The 20,509-nt window shown below is 41.2% G+C and overlaps 1 protein-coding gene across 14 annotated transcripts in view; it reads right to left on the bottom strand.

Annotated features, from left to right (window-relative positions):
• Window positions 1-20,509, bottom strand: part of SEMA4D (semaphorin 4D) — a 95,593-nt gene that overhangs the window by 30,001 nt on the left and 45,083 nt on the right. For 11 of the 14 annotated variants that reach the window (XM_032676875.1, XM_032676876.1, XM_032676878.1 and 8 more), the window contains 4 exons: window positions 10,985-11,048; window positions 4,543-4,921; window positions 2,117-2,262; window positions 835-897 (listed from right to left, as the gene is read on the bottom strand). In XM_032676875.1, coding sequence (XP_032532766.1) covers window positions 835-897; window positions 2,117-2,262; window positions 4,543-4,636 — 303 coding nt within the window. In that variant the 5' untranslated portion in view covers window positions 4,637-4,921; window positions 10,985-11,048. The remainder of the gene's footprint in view (window positions 1-834; window positions 898-2,116; window positions 2,263-4,542; window positions 4,922-10,984; window positions 11,049-20,509) is intronic. The other 3 variants (XM_032676873.1, XM_032676872.1, XM_032676874.1) reach the window with 1 other exon arrangement.

Raw genomic sequence — 20,509 nt, 5'->3', positions numbered from 1 at the left:
TGACAGTCTTGCCCAGCAAACCCTCGCTCTGCCACATCATTAAATGAAATGGTTTTACACGAGGGGAAAGGTACATCCACATACAGTCAACTACCTCGAGTAAACCACCTCCACAGAGAGGGAAAAAGAGCAAGCCAGACCACACCCTGGCAGTCGTGAGGAGTCAGTGGTTCCTAGAAACACCCAGGGATCCCAGGGGCTGAGCTTGCCTGCACCGCCAAGCTGTCAGGAGGTCAGGCTGCTTAGGAAGGTGCACACCCGCTGAGCACCACAAGGGGACACAGAATGGGTGAAAAAAACCCAGACACCTATGCCCTAAAGCAAAGCAAATGAAATTATCAGTCATTCTGTAAAACCAAACGCTGGGAAGGAATTATTACAACGACAAAACACAACAGTTGCTATCAGTTACTTCAGTGAAAGTGATACTGTTTTAGCGTTTTAAATGGAAAACCATTAAAACTAGAGCACACATCAGGGTATGTTTAGATTTTCAGACATTCAAGTAACAGTCACTAGCAAAAAATAATGAACTAATGAAAAAAAACCCAAACAACAAAACAAACAAAAAACCCCCCAACCCAAAACAAAAAAAAACCCAACCAAACAACCAACCAAACAACACCAAAACCAAACAAAAAACAAAACAAACCAACCCAAAACCAAAAAGTTACCAACCTAGGCGTGCTGCAATTTCTAATGCTCAAGTTAATTTAGAAAAACTGGGCGATTATTTCAACATTTAATTTCAAACAACTGGATACTTTCTTTTTTTAACATCACTTCTCTTGAACTGCAATGTGTAGTATCTTTGCCAAAGTTCAATAAAAGTACCTGTTCTGATTTGCCCTTGACTGCGCATTTTGTCCTTTTATCTTCTGCGGCCTTCCAGTGTAACTAAGTGAAAAAAGAAGCAACAAAAAGGCACATTCAAAGTACTTCAATTCAATACAAGATCTGAAAATCTTGCAATAACACACACACACACACCAAAAAAGGCAGTCCTAAAACTATCTGCAGCAAATGCAAGTTATTTATTTTCCCAGTAGTTTTCAAAGGTTCAAAGCCATTCTTTCCCAGGGAGGTGACAGTTTCAAATTCATGTGCCTTAAGCAGGACTAAACTACTGTTATTATCTTTTGGGTTCATAATGATGACTCCCCTCAAATTGCTAATAAAGTTTTCATTACCATATGCATTAGGGAGATGCAACTGTAACTGTTTTAAGTATTTTCAATTTTAAATACTTCCCAATTTTATTAACACTTGAATAAAAAACATATAGGGGAGAGGAATTGCAGAAAACTTATTGGACCAATTTACACTATACTGAGTACAATTTTGACAGCTACATGTACCCATTAAACAAGTTTTATATGCTGGTGACATTTCCCACCACCATCCATAAATATGTTCTTCAGATTAAAGATCATATGAGCATCTTCCAAAGCATGCTGTGTGGGACTCCACGCTGCACCTCTACGTGTCAGCCTGTGCTGCTGATGGGATGAGAAGTAGGAGCCTGGGAAGGACTGGAAGCAATACAATGTTAGCAGATTTCTGCCTGGCTAAGCTACTTTGAGAAGCCACCATCAGCACATCCAAAGTACCTCTCTGAGCAAGCTGGATCAGACCTGTCTGCACCACCTCTTGCTGTGCAGACACACCCAGACACAAAAGAGAAGCTCAGACTCAAAGGACAGGCCCATTATTTGCAGCACATCTGCAGGCTGCACTCCTGAGGAAGCACCAACTGTGCTTCTGTTTCAGATCAGGTGACCCTGATTCAGATTAACAAAATGTGGCCCACTCCTGACTGTAAGGATATGGGTAAGAACCACCATTACAGATGACACCCGAAGTCCCTCCAGTCCAGCATCCTGCCCACAAGAAGGAAATACCCAAGGATACCTCTAATTAGTTGTTTATATCCAACTTCTCCTTTCTTCCTCTCTTTGAGTCTACAGTATCTTCCAGAAATAACACTGGAGTAGCCCACACAGTGGTTTCTCTTTTAGGTACCTGCTACCTAAAGCGCAATGCTACTGATATTAGGCAATTAAGTCAAATTTGGTGCATGATTTTCACATGGGGGATAATGTATTAAAATGCATACCTCGTGCTGCTTCTCAGCAATATTCACTGCGTTTAAGGCAAAGATCACTTCCCTGGCTCCTACATATAGAACATTTTTGTCTTCACTTAACAGCAAGGTTGAATAGTTTGACACTTTTGATTCATTAAAATGTATTAGCTGGACCTCTGTTGAAATGGAAAAAAAAATAGCACCACATGAAGAAACACAATCACTTAGGTTCAAGCTTATGAGTCATTTTTTCTAAGTTGTCTAACAGCTGTTGGGTAATTTGAAAACAATAAAGGTTAGTTCAGAAAACCCATGTAGAAGACGAGGGACACCCCTCAGAAGCTTGATTCAGCAGAAACAGCAGCTCCCATCATAAATGTCAAAATCACTTGTCCCCACTTTCTCATTCAGTGTCAAATGCCTAAATATTTCCTCTCGTGGTGATCCCTATAACTCACTTCTTCCTTTATTTTTTTTCCTACCTGCTTTTTCTAAACTTCCATTTTCCACATTCACTGTCAGGTCCTTTCTCACCTTCTCCTTTCCACATACCAACCTACTGTGGAAAATCAGGTCGGTCACCACATCCCTTGCAACTGCCCCAAACAAATCTTACAAAATATCCTGCACCTTAAGATGACACTTCAGCAAACTGCCACAGCAGAAAGAAGACACAGAAGCTAAGAAGAGAACATTTATAGATGGTCAATAAGCTGACTGTGAAATGAAAACCAGAGATGAAATGCATACAATAGAAGGAAAACAGCATGAGGGAAAAATCAAGATGAAAAGGAAGAAGAAGAGAAACAGAGTGAGACATGAGAGAAAAGGCAGTGGAACAAGGAAGCTTGCAGACTGGACCAGAATAGCTTGGAGAAAGATGACACAAGCTGACTAATATAAAAGAATGGGTTTTTTTCTGCATCTACAACCATAATGGAAAATTGAGACTACCATAAGATTAATTAGGCATGGCTTTTTAAGATATAGGTGAAAACAATGCATTATTGCTTCCAGTTTTAACATTAGTAATTGCACATTTTCAACTACAGTACTCAAGAAACATTAATCTTAAACTAGATTTTCAAGCATGTAATTTTGAAATCTTTTACTTGGCAGGAAGATTTTCCCTAAATGTATGAACTGGTTCCTACAACTCCACTGAACTAAAAATTCCCTCTCCTATTGAGAGCAGGTTTCCAATATTTAAATGCAACAATCTTTAGCAGACAGACACAGAGAAATAGCAGGAATGAAAATAAAATTCCATTTATTTTGACTAATTTGGATGTGGGTCTGCAGTACACTACTGTACCATTAAACAGCAACTTGCCAAATTTTAACTACTATAAAAGATCTGAGCATCAAAGAGTCAAAGCAACTACAAACCTTGTCCAGACCACCATTTCTGAAAAGCTTCATCAGCAACTACTAATTGCTATGCCAATAATCAGGAAAAACACTTCCTACAGTCATCTCAATCTGTTTATTCCTACTACATTCTTAATCTCCATCTATCTCTTCCTGTAGTAGGACTCTCAGAATTTAATACCCTTATTTTAAAGGCTGCTTCTTCACATAGCCAATCTATTTGCTTGGCTTTCTTTAGTTACTGCACAATTGTTGCTTACTAACTAGGAGTAAAAAAAGGACCTAAAAGCATCCATGCCACATGGAGGAGGGGGTGGGGAGCAAGGAGAAAATGGAAAAATATATATTCACAAACAGCAGCAAATAACTACTCTATAGTCCTTGTTTTAGAGCTCTTTTCAGACTCAGGTTAAATTACTAAGCCAAAGGCTAAACGATCCTCTGATTCCTTCTACTGCTCCTGGCACCACATTTGCAGACTCCTGTAACTGTATTGGGAGGTCATGAGTATTTGCTGCAACTTCAAATACAAGAAAAGCAGTGTTCTGTGAAAGATTGTTTCATATCTAAGCACCATATGATGCTGTCAGAAGAAGGCCAAATGCCTGTTTTTCCTTTGCCTGGTGATTTATTTAGTGCACAGGTTGGCTTGGTGTCAAAATACATCTCAGACTGAGAAAGCATAAAAAAGATTATTAGCTGGAGAGATGCACTTTGCTGACATGTTCAGACTCAGAGTAAAAATAATTTGTTTTAAACAAAATACACCTATTGGAGTTTTCTCTTGAAGCAAACTTCAGCTGCAAGATCCTTCTGCTGAGAAAGCCGAATGTGGAATTCCTCCTTTAAAAAGCTCTATTTTCAGAGATGCTCAAAGGACCTGAAACCAGTTAACCCAGTCCCCAAGTAATTTTTGAATATTCTGGTCCCAAGCACTTCATAAACTGTGCAAAGCCAGCAATACCTGACCAAACTCACAGCAAACTGGTCTAAAGAACACAGGGCTTCAAGGAGTTTCAGATCCTACAGAAACCCTGGAGTTGTGGAAATGTCCCGTATTACACTGCTTAAATTGCTGTTCTTACCTCTGTGTTCCCAAGTGATCCTCGGGACTGGGCCAAATGCTACTGCCACTTCTAGCAACAAACCCCAAATTGCATAAAAAACACCCAGAGCCATTTTCAGTGTCCTTGCCCTGCAGGGTTGGCTGGACGGGCGCGGTAGGTAGCGTTCCTTCGGCAGACGAAATGCAAATCCCAGGGAGTTATCAGAGACCGGGCATTTCAGACCTCGAGAGGCTGGAACAACTGTAGCAAGAACGTGCTTTCCAGCAGATCACTTCAAGAGAACGCACATTTTCCAGGATGCTGCGCACAGGAACTGCCCACACTCTCCACAGGCTGCAGAGCTGCTGAGAAGCGCGGCCGAGCGCATTCTTCTGTTTCAGGGGAGAAATGAACGGTGCTGTGGAGAGAGGAGGGGAGTTAGAAGCAGAGGAAAAAGCAAACCAAATACTGCCAAAAATAGCACTGATCTTGTAGTATTTCTACAGCTGTCTGCACAGCTCAGTTTGGATAAAAAAAAAAAACATTAATTGATGAAAATAATATTTTTGAAAATAAAAGACATCACACGGCAAATAAACAGCAATTGAAAGGAGTAATTTCAATCCAGAACGCCAAGTACAAATATTCTGAATTTTCAATTATGTTTAATGCACAAAATCTGAGTGTAGTTTAAGTTCAGAGAGCAAAGAACATGAGAAGTGCAGCAATAATCCCAAGCACCGGTGACACAAACCTGCTGTGCCTCCCATCCTTGGGATCCTACACGAGTGTCTTTTTTAGTGAAGTATTCTAATGCTACTAATGCACTCAAGGTGTGTGGGGTAGAAAGCAATACAGCTACAGAAGCAAAGAGCTAATGCAGTGCATACAAAAATAAAGGGAGAAAGCATTGAACTAGTAAAAGTGCTAGACAGTTCTGTGAAAGTCACTCTGTCTGAGTTACCCATTACTGTCAGGCCCAGAAAGGCCTGTCCACTATAATCAACAAAACTGTTCACTGCTTTGTACATCACCTTCCACAAGTCTCCACTGCTCCTGTTTTCCTACAACCCCTCCTAGGTGAAGGTTCATTAAGTACCTAGCAGGAGAAGTGAGTGCATTCATCAATTACTAGAATACAGATAACTTTTGAGGGCTGTACACTCAGGGCAGGGTGGTGGAGAGAAAAGCACATTGTCCTTTGCAGCTGGGCACAGATTTTCACCTGCTGGATTTTCACCGTGCCATTGCCTGGGAGACCAGCACAGCACCACTAAGAGACGTGCCACAATCCAAGACAGTCACAACACCAGGACGTGATCCAGAGGGCAAGCAAAGGTTACAAAATCATTAGCAGCATTAAAGAGGAAGGGGCCAGTACTTCAGGAACACTGAAGTAAAAAGACTAGGGTGAAGCTGCAGCAAGGACATCTCCAAGCACAAGCAAGTTTCTAGGAGGGAGAGGTCCCGGGTTTAAGCAGGCAAAGGCAAGTTGGAACCTCTGGAAAGCGCAGCCAGCAGATCCACAACAAAGGCAGAAGTAACATGGCTGAGTAGACAACAGGCAACTACATCTGAAGTGTCTACACCTGCTTTACTAAATCATCACAGGTAACATTAAAAGATTTAAAAATCTCGTTTGCTCCTACAAATCTTTGTCTACCAAGAAAAAAACCCACGCAGGACCACCACTTGCTCAAGCTGAACTTGTGACATAAATATGTTTTTGTGGGGTTTGTTTTGGTTTTTTTGTTGTTGTTGTCATCTTGGTAAGCAGTTCAGAACAGATCCAATTGTTTGTAGCAGATCATGGGCATCATTTTGGTTTTTAAGGCATTATATTTTCAGTTAGGTTTGTCTGTCTGTCATTCACCCTTCCTGTTTATCATCATACATAAGCAATTCCACATTTTGCTCTCCAATACATAAAAAAGTGCCCACTCATCAAAGTTAAAAGTTATCACATAAACATATTCTGTTTAAACACACAGCTTTACAGATAAGGGTTTAAAAGGAAACAGCAGTTCAGTGGTTAAGTTCAAGGCAGTTTGGCAACTTTATAACAGAGATGTATAGGGGAAAACAGCAGTTTGAAGAAAGATCTTTGAGCCATTATTTCTACACACTGCTAATTCTTTATTTCCTGCTACCTTTAGTTACTGAAAAGACTCCATGTAATAATTCCCTGTTAAATCTGGCTGTTGTGGTTTTTTTTTTCCTAAAAGAGACAGCCAGGACATCTATAAGCTATCAGTTACCACATGGTAGAGATTACTCCAGAGTAATTCTGAAATCCTGTAAATTTTCTGGACTTTAAAACAGGACTAGCAAATCCAAGCCCCACCAAAGGATAACCCTGAGTTTCCCTACAGCCACAGTTACATTCCCAGCCTAGCTCACCTTTCTCAGACAATGCAAAAGCAGAGCAAAGCCTGAAAAAAATGACAGTATCTTTTGCAGAAGACAAAAGGTCTGGCTGGACTGCTTAGCACCTACTTTGCTGTGTGGACTGAGAATTGCTCTGGCCACATAAAGTGGAAATCTGTGATTTCATTCCTACAGTACAGGCTTGCAAGACAGGTCCTTTTTTCGCATTAATAAGTTTGACTTATTAAGTGGGATGTTATTTGTTGATCTATGGTAAAATTTTGCATGTTATAAAAGGGGTGAGACACACTACAGTGAATGTTACATGCCAAATTGTGCAAGATCCACTTTGTTCTCATTTCTATGACTTTAAATAGAGATGAAAATGCACTCAGGACCTTGTCCTTTAATTTAGCCTTCAATTTAATTACTCTCCCTTACCCTTCCCTTCCCTGTGCTAAAAATTATCCTTCACTGACATCTAATGGGAAGTCATCCATAATCTAATATGAACCTCTTTTTATGTAACACAAGGGGTAGAAAAAGAAAAAAAAAAAAAAAAGGCTCAGACAATGGCCTGATTTCCAAATTAACTCAGTTCCATTAGTGTTCACTGGCTTTGATTAGATCTGAGTGCTTTGCACTTCTGAAAACTTAGGTCTCCTAATGTTTTAAGTTTTACTCTGAAAAACGAGCCACAATTTGCTTGAAAATAAGAACACTGAAAAAGTAAAGCAGAAAGAAACTTGAAATGCTTGGTTAGATACTTAAACTCTAATTAAAGTGACCACAGGCCTACTTTTCTGCAAAACCGTTAACAACTTTCTGAGGTAAATTTAAATCAGTAATTTTAGTTTTCACACTCTGGTGATGATTTTAGATCAGCGTGTAATGATGAAAGGCAGCAAAATAATGTACACTACTTGCATGAGTTTTCCATACTGCTTGTGCCTGTGGTGGCTAAAAACAGGGCAACTATAGAAGAAGAAACAATCAACAGAGCTCCTGTCAGCTTGTCAGAGCACAGCTGGAAGTTCAGAGCTATGAACATTCACATTCACATGTATAATTTTAATGCACAGGCAGAGAAATAGGTAGAGCAAACTTCCTGCTCTCTCAAAGGACAGAAAATCAAAGCTGTTAGAAAAATTTCAGGCTGCAAAACTGCTAATAAGTAATATTAGCACAAATTATGAAAGCACAGAGTTGAAATGGTACATATTGACTGTTACCAAGATCAAAAACACATTTCTCACATTGCCTGTGTCACTAGGCAAAGACAAAGTGCTTTGCTCTACCTTCTAGAAAAATGCAAAACACTAGTGCTGCAGTGGGAGAAGCTGAAGAACCAACAGTGGGAAGGAGACTGTCACCTTTACTTCACAGAAGTACCTGTGAACATAAAACTTCCATCTTTCAGAGATGTCAATTCAGCAACCCTTACCAATACCTGATTTTTTTAATAAGTAACGCAAACCAGAGGCCAGTGTCTACTATCCCAGTCAGCATGGTAAAACTGGATCCAACTGTGTATCTTGTATGCACAAATCCTGCACAAGTTATCTAAATTCTGGAATTTCAAAGTTAAGAAATGACCAATTTCACAACACTGGTTTTGAAATAGTCTTCCTTCTAAGAAATACTTAGTTGCATTGTGCAACTTAGCAGTTTGTGTAATATCGAGCCAAACTAAGTGGATCTATCTTTATTTTCCATATGAAGGTTAAAAACATAGGAGAATTCACTAACATACCAGCAGCAGTCAGCACTGTAGCTGGGATCCTTGTGATTCCCAATAAATGATCATGACCATCATAGGGCATCCTGCCTCTCCCTGTAGAAAGCCAAATGAACACTGGCCCTCCTGGCCTAATTCTGCCGCTCTTTTCAGGATTCCCCAGCCACGCTAAGCGTTCCCATCGTTTTCCTCCCATTCTCTATTGCACTTTATTCTCCTACACAGGGTTTATCTTCCCCTGCAATCCCTCACCTACGCTGCGCTTCTGCTCCCACCCATGCTAACACCCCGTCGTCTTCTCCAACACAAGCAATGCCCAACTACGTGACCATGGGTGATGCAAGCCCTCAGTGAGGCTGCCAGGCAAAAGACCACCTTCCTCTGGGCCCTAAAGAAGGCCCTCTGCAGTATGTACTACTCCCCCACCTCTCCATCAAATCACTTTCACACCACTCACTGGTTGTCCAGGCACAGCAAAAAAGGACCTCACAGTAAGCAACAACCGACTGCAAGACACCCTTCCTTTCCCTACTGCCAGGAGCAAAAAAAACCATGGCAGGTTTATCAGGCAGCCCTACCCTGCTATTTTTAGAATAAAAAAAAATAAATTTAAAGATTATGCATTTGCAAAACTTGTATGTTACCAGGATAAGGGATATGAATCTCAATATGCAGAGGCAGGCAAATTTATGAGCAAATTGCTTCCTCCAGCAGAAAAGGGAGGGGTTAAAGGATTCAACTGTCAGAGGGCATAAACTGCAAGTTCTCCTTAAATAACTTTCTTTTGAAAGCTTATGAAGCTTTAACAGAATACAGGCCTGCTTTAATGTTTATTGATACCTGTTTTATAACCTCTGAGAGCTGAGTTTTATTTACAAAGTTTGTGAATTTCAGATCAGTAAGGCCAGTCTGGATATATCCTTTGTTTTAGTTCTCACCCTTTCAAAACCCCAAGCACCGTGCTATTTTTAAACAGTCTCATGAAAAACATCATTATTTACAATCTTTTCATTACAGAACACATTAGGACTCACTTGCTGCTGAAGTAAGGCACAACCTCAAACTAGCAGACCAGTAGCCCTTTATGACTAACATATATGTAGACCATGGGATTATTCATATTTCAAACTGTAACTGAAACACTTTGTAGTTGCTAGGTGCTTAAAAATTAGACAAAGATTTTTAAGATAATTTGATGTGGTCTTTATTTCTACCTGCTGGAGGATGTGCCCTAGTGCAAAAAGAGGATAAAATTTCTTAGGAAAATAAGATTACCAGTTTTAGGTCAGAAATTAGTACTTTCTGATTCTGCATGATAAATATGCTTAATCAAGCAGTACTCAGGAAGATAATGCTTGTGCTTAAAGCAGAGAATATCTTTATCTTCAGTGGAATACTTAGAGAGATATTTTTTTTTTTTAACTCACATTCCTTTTCTTTTACCACCATGTTCTTTTTCTGGGGGTGAAGATTACACAAAGATAAAGTATTACACAAAAAAAATTACAAGACAAATAGGAGACTAAAATTCTTAATTTTCAGATTACTGGGGGTAGATCATTAAAAATAGGCTACAATTTCGAAAAGCAACAGGAAAGAGCTAACCACCTTGGATGCTGAGCTATCCCAAATACAGAATTCTAGAGCTCCCCAGGACACGTTTTAAGACCCTCTTCTGCCTCGTTGGGTACTCCCAGATATTGACCCCGGGTTGTGACAGTGTCAGTGCTGCACTGAAAACTACCCAAATGAGCAAGAAATAAACTCCCTAAAATTTCAAGTTCATATTTCCCTACCAATTAAACATACTGCCACAGTCAAAAATATTGCTCAGTTTCCTTCTCATTTCTTTTGGGGCTCATAGGACTGAGTGAGTCATTCAAGTTATTTGAAGATGCCTACTGGCAACTACTGGCACTTGTGAAAGTACCTGCATGTCTAAATTAACAGGCACATGTGTTTTAAAAAAAACCAACTATCCTCAGTGTCCAGTAACACTTTCAGAGCCAAATATCTCCAAAAGCAAGTCCAACAGCCCCTCATAACACCAGCTGTGTAACACAGGGAAGCTGCAATCCTGAACATGACCATTCAGTGGTAACTGAAGAACAGGTAAATTTACAGTATATTTCCAACTAGAAAAAGTCCCTTTCCTGCTAAGTTTCTTGAGTATTTTGGTCGTGGAGCAAAAGAAAGCAATAAATCAAGCTTATAATAAACCCCTTCTTTACATTTTTCAGTATGCTGTAAGTCCCTAGTTTTCTTGCAGTGTCTTTGTTTGTTTTGCTAACAAAGACACCTATAACAGAGTCACCACGAATCCACCACAGTCCCCCTTCTGCTGTGGGGCTGTACCTCCAGTTTCTCTATACGTACCTGCCACCCCTCTGGAGCCTCCAGCACAGCCGGGAGCTGGGAAGCAGTCAGAAACACATCCTTTCTGAGAAGAGAGAAGAAACAGGCCTTGACATCATTACCACATAAACCTGAAGGGCAAGTTCTGATAGGGGAATTATAATAAATCCTCCCCCAAAAGTTTGGCTTTAACTTCCCAGATTACCAGGGCAGACCATTCCTGACAGAAACCAGACATGCTACATTTGCATCCCACGATCCAAGATCCTGACACTGCACTTAACACAAGGAAAAAATATTAAGCAGACCTGATAAAAAGCATACACATCAACCCTTTTAAAATTTAATTTGTTTCTCCTATCCCAAGCTGCCTGATCACTACTCAGTACAAAATTATTCAGCATTTGCACTACAGTAGCAACTACTGATACTGGTTAAGAGTCTGGGACCCTTCCTATGCTGGTACAGGAGAAAGCTCAGAAAGGTCAGAAACCAGCCAGCCCCACAAACAATTCCCTTTACTAAATCTATATAAAGAAGCTCCAACACTCTCCCGCATTACTTGTGCATTATGCACAAGCTCAGAAAAGAATACCTGGATATGTATGACAAAACCATGCAGGTTTGTACTTATTTTGTTGTTATCATAGGAGAACAGTGGGCCACTCCAAAACAATCACAACTGGGCACAATGAGGCATTTATCCAAAGACTACTGTAGCTAACACACTTCTCAATATGCAGACTCGTAATACCATTACATCAGGCTCTATTTAGCATATATACTTCCTACTGTTCATCCCAGAGCTTTTAGAAGGGTGTGAGCTATGTAAAGAGATGGTGCTTTTTAAGATACAAGTCATTGTGGGTTTGAAGTAGATTTCACTCAACAGTACAGGGGTTCCCAGAGATGCAGGTGGGAAGATGATGCACCTAGGAAAAAAAAAAAACAAACCCAGTCTCCATTGCACATGTGAGGGCTTCATTCTTGACCCAAAAGATTATAAAGGCTCACAAAACAAAGGCCCCATAAGAAACAGGACAAGGAAAATTACAAGAAACAGCTCAATACTGCAGGGTCTCTGAGGAAAGGGAGAGCCTATACAGGGTCTTTTTCAGAGACCTTCAACAGTGCATGTTTTGTGGCTACCAGTGCAGCAGCAGGTATCAAACAGCTACATCAAACCCACTTTTGCTTTTAAAACAGTATTTTCAGCTATTTTCTGGGTCTTTTGTGCTATAGAGAAGGGAATCTAGTCTGATTCTCACCACAATTTTTTTCAACAGAATGCCCCACGGAAATTCATTGCCCATCTATGTCACAAGCACTAGGAGAATATAACTGACTTATTTTTGATGTAAAAACAACCTTTCAGTTCTGCTGGGGAAAAAAATCCAGAGCAGGCAAACTGCAAATCATCTGACCAGTTATGAAGCTGTCCATGAACCCACTTGCACCAGATCATATCTCTATGGCTCTACAGCTACTCAGTATTTAAGTGAACAGTTAAAATTTACCAAAAATTGCAGCTTGCCACAAGATGCCATCCAGAAATGTAGTCACTACCGCTGCTGGAGTTTTCGGATCCTTGTGCATTTCCTTATAGCATACTGCTTGCAGAGTGAACTGTAATTATCTATTTTAGCTGCAGATACCTTAAGGGAAAAAAGGAAAATTCTCTTTTTCCTCTCTCAAGAAAGGGCTTCTAGCAGCCTGTGGCTTGTAGGAGCACTTTCATTGTAATGAAGCACTTGCATATAAATGAATAGCGACAGTAGGTGTGAAACCCCTCGCAGCAAATTATCTGACCTGTATATACTTTATTAGAGATTTTCAAGTCTGCACAAGTGGCTCCACGTTTTAGCTAGGGTTTGAGGCCACTGAAGACATGAAAGCCAGGTGGACAGACAGCTGGGGCCCAGACCAGCTCTGAGCCAGTCCCTAGATCTCCATGGAGATGGGGAGAGGCAGAAGAACTACCAGCACTTCCAAGCCGTGGCACGTCAGCTCAAGAACTCTGTTCCCAAGAGCAATCCATCCCTCCTCGGTGTGGTACCTAGGAAGGGGCCACTAACCATCGGTGTTTCTGGCAGAGAAGCCCACGAACATGGGGCTGGGTGTGAGGGCAGCTGGGCTAAGGCAAAGGGTGGTTTGCAAGCAGGGGCTGATTCCTCTCCTTTGATCAGACTGCCACTGGCTGCCTGTCCAGACACCACCTGTAGTCACGCTACACACGAGTAACTACTCACAGCTTGCCAGAAGCTCTGACATAATTGAGCCCTTTAATCCAACCAGGACTAGAGTAGGAAATTAACATCCATGTAAACCCTGCAGATTGGCAGACATCCTTCGGGTCCTCTTGTTTGACCTAAGCCTCACAGGTGATCCCTTACAGCAGGCACTGTGGGCACTGCTGGGCTCCCAGACAAACCTTATACCCCGTCAAGTTTTCAGAGCACTTCAATGTAAACTTAAAGGGGAAAAAAAAAAAACAAACCAACAAACTACTTCTTCTGGTAACAATTACTTAAGCTGGGGTGGGGGGGAGAAATTACACCATGAACAGCTCGTTATTTTGACAGCTGTGACTAAGTCCTCAAAGATTAAAGAAAACACCTACTGGATTATAAATGAAAGACAACCTGGAATACATTAATGTAGAATAAAAGGATAGCCACCTTAAGGAAATTTTTCATAAAAGATCCACAATCCTTCATATATGTGTGTTTGCATATACTTTATTTATTTGAAGACTTTCTTCTAATGTGTCAAATCCCAAAGCACATTAATCCATTGTAAGGTATTTCTGGCTGTCACAGCCTACTTGTATTAAAAGTAAAGAAGAAATTCAAAGAACAACATATAATATGTACTCCTTTTCCTTCTGCACATCAATTACCATCCAGATCAGTAGCATTTCTTTCATTCTGTATTCAAGCATATGGCTGCTGTAACCAGGTCCTAGTGATTCTAAATGAAGAGGAGAGGAAATGCAAGAAAACCATCTTCTAAGCAAATTTTGTTTACTCTGAGAACTCTTTAGGAGACCATGGAGGCAAGTTTTAAGTTTGAGAATGTTTCTAGTATCACAGCACTGCACACAGACCTTACTGAAACACAATTTCCAGATAAATACCTTGATGATCACAACTAGAGGTGTATTTGCTACCCGGAACTAAAGTCAGCCATAATCTACATGTACTGGCTTTCTCAGAAAAACTATTTTAAATACTTACATGGAAGCCACAAACAAAGCCAATGTACAGCTATGAGTAACTAAGGCTGCCCACGCTGCCCACAGATAGTCTGTCACTTCAAAAACTTTCCTGTAAATGCTATGTGTGGCTTTAGAGTGTTAAAATAATTGCACAAAAAGGTAGGCCAGACAACAAGAACTGTGCACAGTACCAGTACTATTTTTTAGTATTTGGTCTGACACACAGAAATAACTGCTGCTGACACTGTCACCACCTCTACTGCTCCCACCCTGTCTGGATGGGGCTGGTGATTTTATCTGCAAGCCCCCTATGCAAGACATTGTGGAGGGGGGAGGTGGGGTGGGGTGATCAGGGAACAAACACACCACAGGATTTACAGAGCAAAGACTCAAGTGTTTTCCCCCTTTCCTGCCTGCAAAGCTTCACTTTTCATGAATCTTTATTTCACAGAACCATGAACTGGCCTAGCAACATCCCTCAACTTTTTCTAAACATTACAGGAAAAGATATGTGAATGAGCTTTAACCTGCAGCAGGGGCCCACACCAAACCCAGTTCTGAAACAACAAAGCAGAAAAGCCCTCTCATGTCTCAGACAGTCACTTCAATCTAGCCCAAACTGTGCTGGCATCTTCAGCTTTCAATTCCCCTGTCACCCTGACACTCCTCAGATCTCACAAGCACCCTGAAAAAGGCCAAGAACAACATGGAGACTATCATGAAGGCAGAGAGCTGTGAATTCCTCGTGTGTCCCAATGGCAAACTACAAATATTAAGGTTGGGCCACCTACCGCAGAGATGGGATTTTCTCCATTTTTAAGGATACGAAGAGATTCTGTAATCAAGCAATCTAACCTCCATAAAACTGAACAGGAACATTCATGATACTATCTGTGCATCCCAACCATTCTTCAGGGAAAGGATCTGAGTGTGTTTCACAATTCCAACTTTCTTCCAGTTATGTTACAAATATCAACACAGAGTTATTTCAATCCAAAACATTGTAGTGGTTCTGAATCGAATTCCAGCAAAAACAGAGAACATTCAACACAACTGTGTGAGACCAAGAGCCACATAGCATGAGAGAAAAGGAAGGAGGATGCACATCTGCATAAAGAAACTAACACACTGGCTTCAAACTGAACTTTTTAAACAATGGACATCTAAAATTTTTATGTACCTGCACAGCATTTGGTAGGGAAGGAAATGTTCTTTCAGAAGTGGCATTAGAATATTTTGGTCAATAAACAACAGTCTTTGAAGAGCAGAGATCACTGGGAGCACCTCTATATTCAACAATTTTTTTATTTCCATAAGATCAATACAAAGGAGATAATGACTTCTTCTCTCATCATAAAATCCAATATCATCCAGGTCTCCTTTTCCTTCTATCAGAAAAGGAATAATCCTGAAAACTACGTGCTAGTTCAAAAACCTGAAGAAGAAACAGCAGATGATCCTCCAAATCTTACTCCAAGTATTCAGTGAAAAGTAACAGAAAACAAAGTCTAAATTCTGCCTGTATTTTTCGCTAATGTTCTTTAACAGAATAAATGAAGCACACTGCAAGAAAATCAAGAACTAAAAAACTCAAAACAACTGCCTGTCTTACCCAAAAGACTATAAGCTGCCAATTATGTGGAAACACCTCCTAGTATTAAAAAGTGAATGAATGTTATCTATTTCCATATTCACTCTAACACAGCAACCCAGAAAACCTAAAACTAAAATCAAGATGCTATATTGTACCATCTGCTTTAGTAAGAGCTTAAATCACATATTCTGTCACTTTCAGAGAACACCTTTTGTTGCTTTTCAGCTATTTATTACTACAGTATTTTGGGTTTTTACTTTCTGACTCTTCACAAAAACTGCACTTACCACTATCTACAGGTGATAGTCTGAATACATTCAAGAGACTTATCTGAACACTGAGATTACAAAACACCTAGGTGTTACTTCACAGGGTTTCATATTTAGTATTTTTCAATGCTGCCTTGATATTTTTCTCTCTTGCCTAGAGAAATGCATAGCCCCTTCCAAAAAAAAACCAAAAAAACCAACCAAACACCAAAACAAACCGTCACATAGAAAACCCCAAATCCATAGGAAAGGAAAATATGTGAAAAAGAGGCTTTAATGTTCTTTAGAATTAGAAGTACTTTACCATCACGGTAGCGTAGAAAAACCAAGTTATTCAGTATCAGATTCTAGTTTTTCAGACTTTTAAAGCCAGTTTTTAACAAATTAACGCCAGTTACTGACAGGTGCTAGGCCGTGAAGTATCTTGGCTATCAGAGGAGGCAAATTCAACAACCACCTTGTCCACACAGCAGAGGTTTTCAGTACCAAAACACCCCTGGACAGTTTGCCCACCTGGAACACTCAACTCCCTAAGTTGTACATATGCCTGTGAACAACATGCACTGCTCAGGCACACTGACAGCAGAAATGGCACAGTGGCAAGACAGCTTTAAAAGCACATTCAAAACTCTGCCTTCCTTCCCCCCTCCCAACCCCAAAGTTAATTAGAATTAGGCAGAGGAGAAGGAAAAGCAAAAGTAATTTTCATCTCAGCACACAAGATTAAAAGACAGCACTCCTCCACCTGCACAGCAAAACATTCTGCACCGTAAAGAGAAGCCCTGGCAGAGGTTACCTGTCCGTCCTGAGAAAAAGCTTCTGTGATGAAAAAAGCAGGCAACTTCGGTTCTAGGAGCCAGAGAGTCAGCTCCCTAGTTGTGTAAGACACAGCACAGCCTCCCCGAGGGAGCTGCACAAGGTTGCTGAAGCAGGGGATTTGAACCAAGTTATTCAAAACAGCAGAGAAATAACAAAAACAAAGCTTCACTGCATTTGACTACACAAAAGTCAGAAGTTGAACCCTGCAGCATTGTTTACTATTAAAAAAAAAACCAATTTAAATTCATAGGTGGAATTCACCAATTTTCTGTAAAAACAAAACAAAACTGTTCACGTCCAAAAAAACCGCAGAAAGCTATAAAAAGGGATTTCCTCAAGCTTTACAAGTTATGTAAGGACACCTCAGACTTACAAACACAGCTAAAATTTGTTATGCTTCTGAGTATCTTTATCTTACTATCACGCACTACAACTCCTTTATCACACACACCCCTTTGAAACTATCTTCTTCTCAGGTTCAACTGCACAAAGTCATAACGAGAATGTCATTAGACTGGTTAGGATGATACTTCATATCATATTAAAAACATGACCACTCAACAGCAAAACAACCAGAACAGACCTCAAAAAAATTCACACATTCCTGAATCCACCTGTATCACATTCCCAGTTTCATCTGGGACAAAGAACTACAATATCCAAATGGCAGCTGGATCTGTGATGACAATTTGGTGTTCTCAGTTTCAGATGCAGTGAGGGGATGGCAGCACTGGGCCTGGCTCCCAGTGCTTCACCTGCCACTCCACAGAGCTGCTTCTGCTGCCCACCACATATAGCCAGCTTTGCACTGGACATGAATCACACAGGCTAAGCAGTAAAACCTTTGCAATTTTTCCTCCATGTGGCATTACGCATACTGAATACGGTGTGGTAAAGCCCTCTTTTTTTCCTCCATTAATTCTTTTTCTATGGTAGCTAGTTGAAGAGTAAACATCAAGTGCTGTCAAGTCTCTTTCAAAAGTTCCAAGCTGAAGCCAGTGCCTCCATGTTCCAATCCTCTCAGATGCAGAGGGGAACCAGGTTCTAAAACATTCTCATATGTGAGATTAAGGCACAAACGAGGCCAGATGCTGGATCCCAAAACGATAACTCAACTTTATTTTGTAACACAAAAGAGCAAAGAGAAAGAAGGAAGACAGAAAAGTGGGAAAAGCTAAGGGTAACTGTTAAAACAGGACAGGAGGTACCATCCCCATGAAGTGCTGCTGGCTTGCGAGCTGGGAGATCTCTGCTGGGCTTCTTCCCTGGTCCCTTTGTATCCTCCGAGGGGTGGCAGCAGCTCCCACAGCTGTGCTCCAACAGCCCCCCCACATTCCCTAAATCCCCTCGCCGTGGTACCCCGGATGCCCACTGGCCAGTTCACCAGTATCCCAGTCAAGGTCGCCCGGGACCAAGATGGGCTCTGAGTGTCCCCGGCTGGTTCCCTGGTCTCCAAGCAAGATCTACCTGGTACACCTTATATGGGAGAGTAAGTCCTTCTGGTGTTTTTTGACTGTAACAACTATTTATCTTTTGTGCTCCTCTGCCTGCCTCTGCTGGCTTGCTGGGTGCCTCCTGGAGCTTCTTCAAGTCGCCCGGCTCCTACAGCAGCCCAGCTGTGCCATCAAGACTTTTTAACTCCACCTTGAGGCAATGGTGAAGCAGACTCCATCTCATAATCAGGCTCCATCAGTCCACTACACTCCATGCCTGTGCTGTTTGTTTCATAAGCTGCTTTTTCAGCAGCAAGTTTCAACGTTCATGTTTCCATATGACAGAGATGGGTGTTGTGGTTTACACAGAAAATCAGTTCCTTTCTTCCTGTCACCTGGCTGTGGGATGACATTGCACAGGGAACCTTCTCAAAGTACACCCAGTTCTGGTTTCCAAATTTATTTCCACTGATAACTTGATACAGGTTAAAGATTAACAACAAAAACACTCCATACTAAAGCCAGTAATTTCCCTCAGGTCCAGTTATCCTCATATTAATGAAAGTAACACAGAAACATTTATTTCTACTTTCCATTCCCATTCCTTGGTACCTGACCCTCAGACAACAAACATCAAGTTCTATTTTAAGGTACAGAATCAACAGCACCAAGGAGCAACGCGATTTTCACTGAACTGACACATGCAGAGTTGAACATTCTCAGCTCTCACACCTGGCCTGTCACCAGGTCATTGCTGTTTTCCTCTTTCTCCTGCAGTATTCCACTTGTAGCATGTGGTAACCCACTCTTCTATTAATACTCTTAATTACAGCACATTTAGGCTTCATAGGTCCTAGACACCAGCTGTGCACTGATAAACTATGTGAACATCTTCGTTTTAAGACACTCAGAAATTTAGCAGTGTGCCAGGATAAATGGCTTAAAAATCATCTTCTGGATCCCTCAAATAGGGCTGGGGGAAACAAGCTAGACAACTGCTCCTCTTCCTTACAGTTGCAAGGGGTCCAGCCTGCTTACTGAATTCTGGCCGCTGTGTTTGCTGGTCTCCATCCATCCCCAACTCCCAGCTCAGACTTAGACCACCATGTAACTGGTTGGGGAGGTCGACTGATCAACTTCCACAGGTTAAAAAACCTGCTTTAGGGAGGGGAAGGCTCAGGGTTAGTTTAAATCCACCCATAGTACCTCCTTCAGCAGCTGTGCTAGCTTGGGGCAGATTGAAAGCTACGTGGAACACTACTGGGAGATACTATGACCCTCAGATTAGCTCAGCTGGTAAGAGCACAGTGCTAATAATGCCAAGGTTGCAGTACAGTACAATACAATATCCTAGTATTTGCTTAAGACTTGGACTTGATGATCCTTGTGGGTCACTTCCAACTCAGAATTTTCTGTCACTCAAATCTGAGCCTTTCCTGGGGGGGAAAAGAAAAAATGGGAGTGGGAACTAAGTAAGTGCTAGATTCACTCGAAGTCCTCCCTGTCTCACCTCAGGGCCAAAATAAGAAAAACTAAGGAAGTGATGAAGGATCCTCCTGGTCCAAAAAAAGAAAACCTTGAAGGACTGAGGACTGCATAGGATTAGGCCTGCGACAGACACAATGCAGCTCTCCCCTCCTGGTGCTGCATAGCATCCACTCAGGGTGCCGAGCTTCCTGCAGGACTGCTTGCTGAAAAAGATGTTGAAAAGACAAACGTCAGAGCTACCTGAGGGTAGGGCTACGTCCCCAGTGCTAAACACTGCTCTTCTGCTGCAGCATCATTATTAGTTTATTCTGCCAGTGATGAGTAAGAAACTACAATTCCTTCTCATCAGCTAAACCGTGGCCACAGTCGTGCTAGCCTCACATCTACCTGCATATTCAAGAAACTGCACTGTCTCTGAAGGACTGGCAAACAGCATGTACCATAGGACAACTGCACGTCCCAGCCAACCACACTCAAAACAGGACATACCAGGTTTAGGGTCAAAATCCAGAATTCACTGCACACTGCAAAGTTCATTTTAAATACCCGAGATCTCAACAGGAGATTAATCTCCAACAGCAGACTGCAGTTCTTTTTTTCTTGCCAAGCACCATGGAAATGCAGTAAAATAGCCTTGAAATTTAAGAAATCATCATTTCACCCTAACAGATACACCTAATACACACAGCTTCAGAGGCAAGCATTTTAAAAGGTTTAGGATTTTGC

Source organism: Chiroxiphia lanceolata, chromosome Z (genome assembly GCF_009829145.1).
Source record: "Chiroxiphia lanceolata isolate bChiLan1 chromosome Z, bChiLan1.pri, whole genome shotgun sequence".
Classification (NCBI taxonomy): Eukaryota; Metazoa; Chordata; class Aves; order Passeriformes; family Pipridae; genus Chiroxiphia; species Chiroxiphia lanceolata.
Note: the sequence above shows the minus strand (reverse complement) of the source record. Positions and strands in the feature narration are given on the sequence as shown.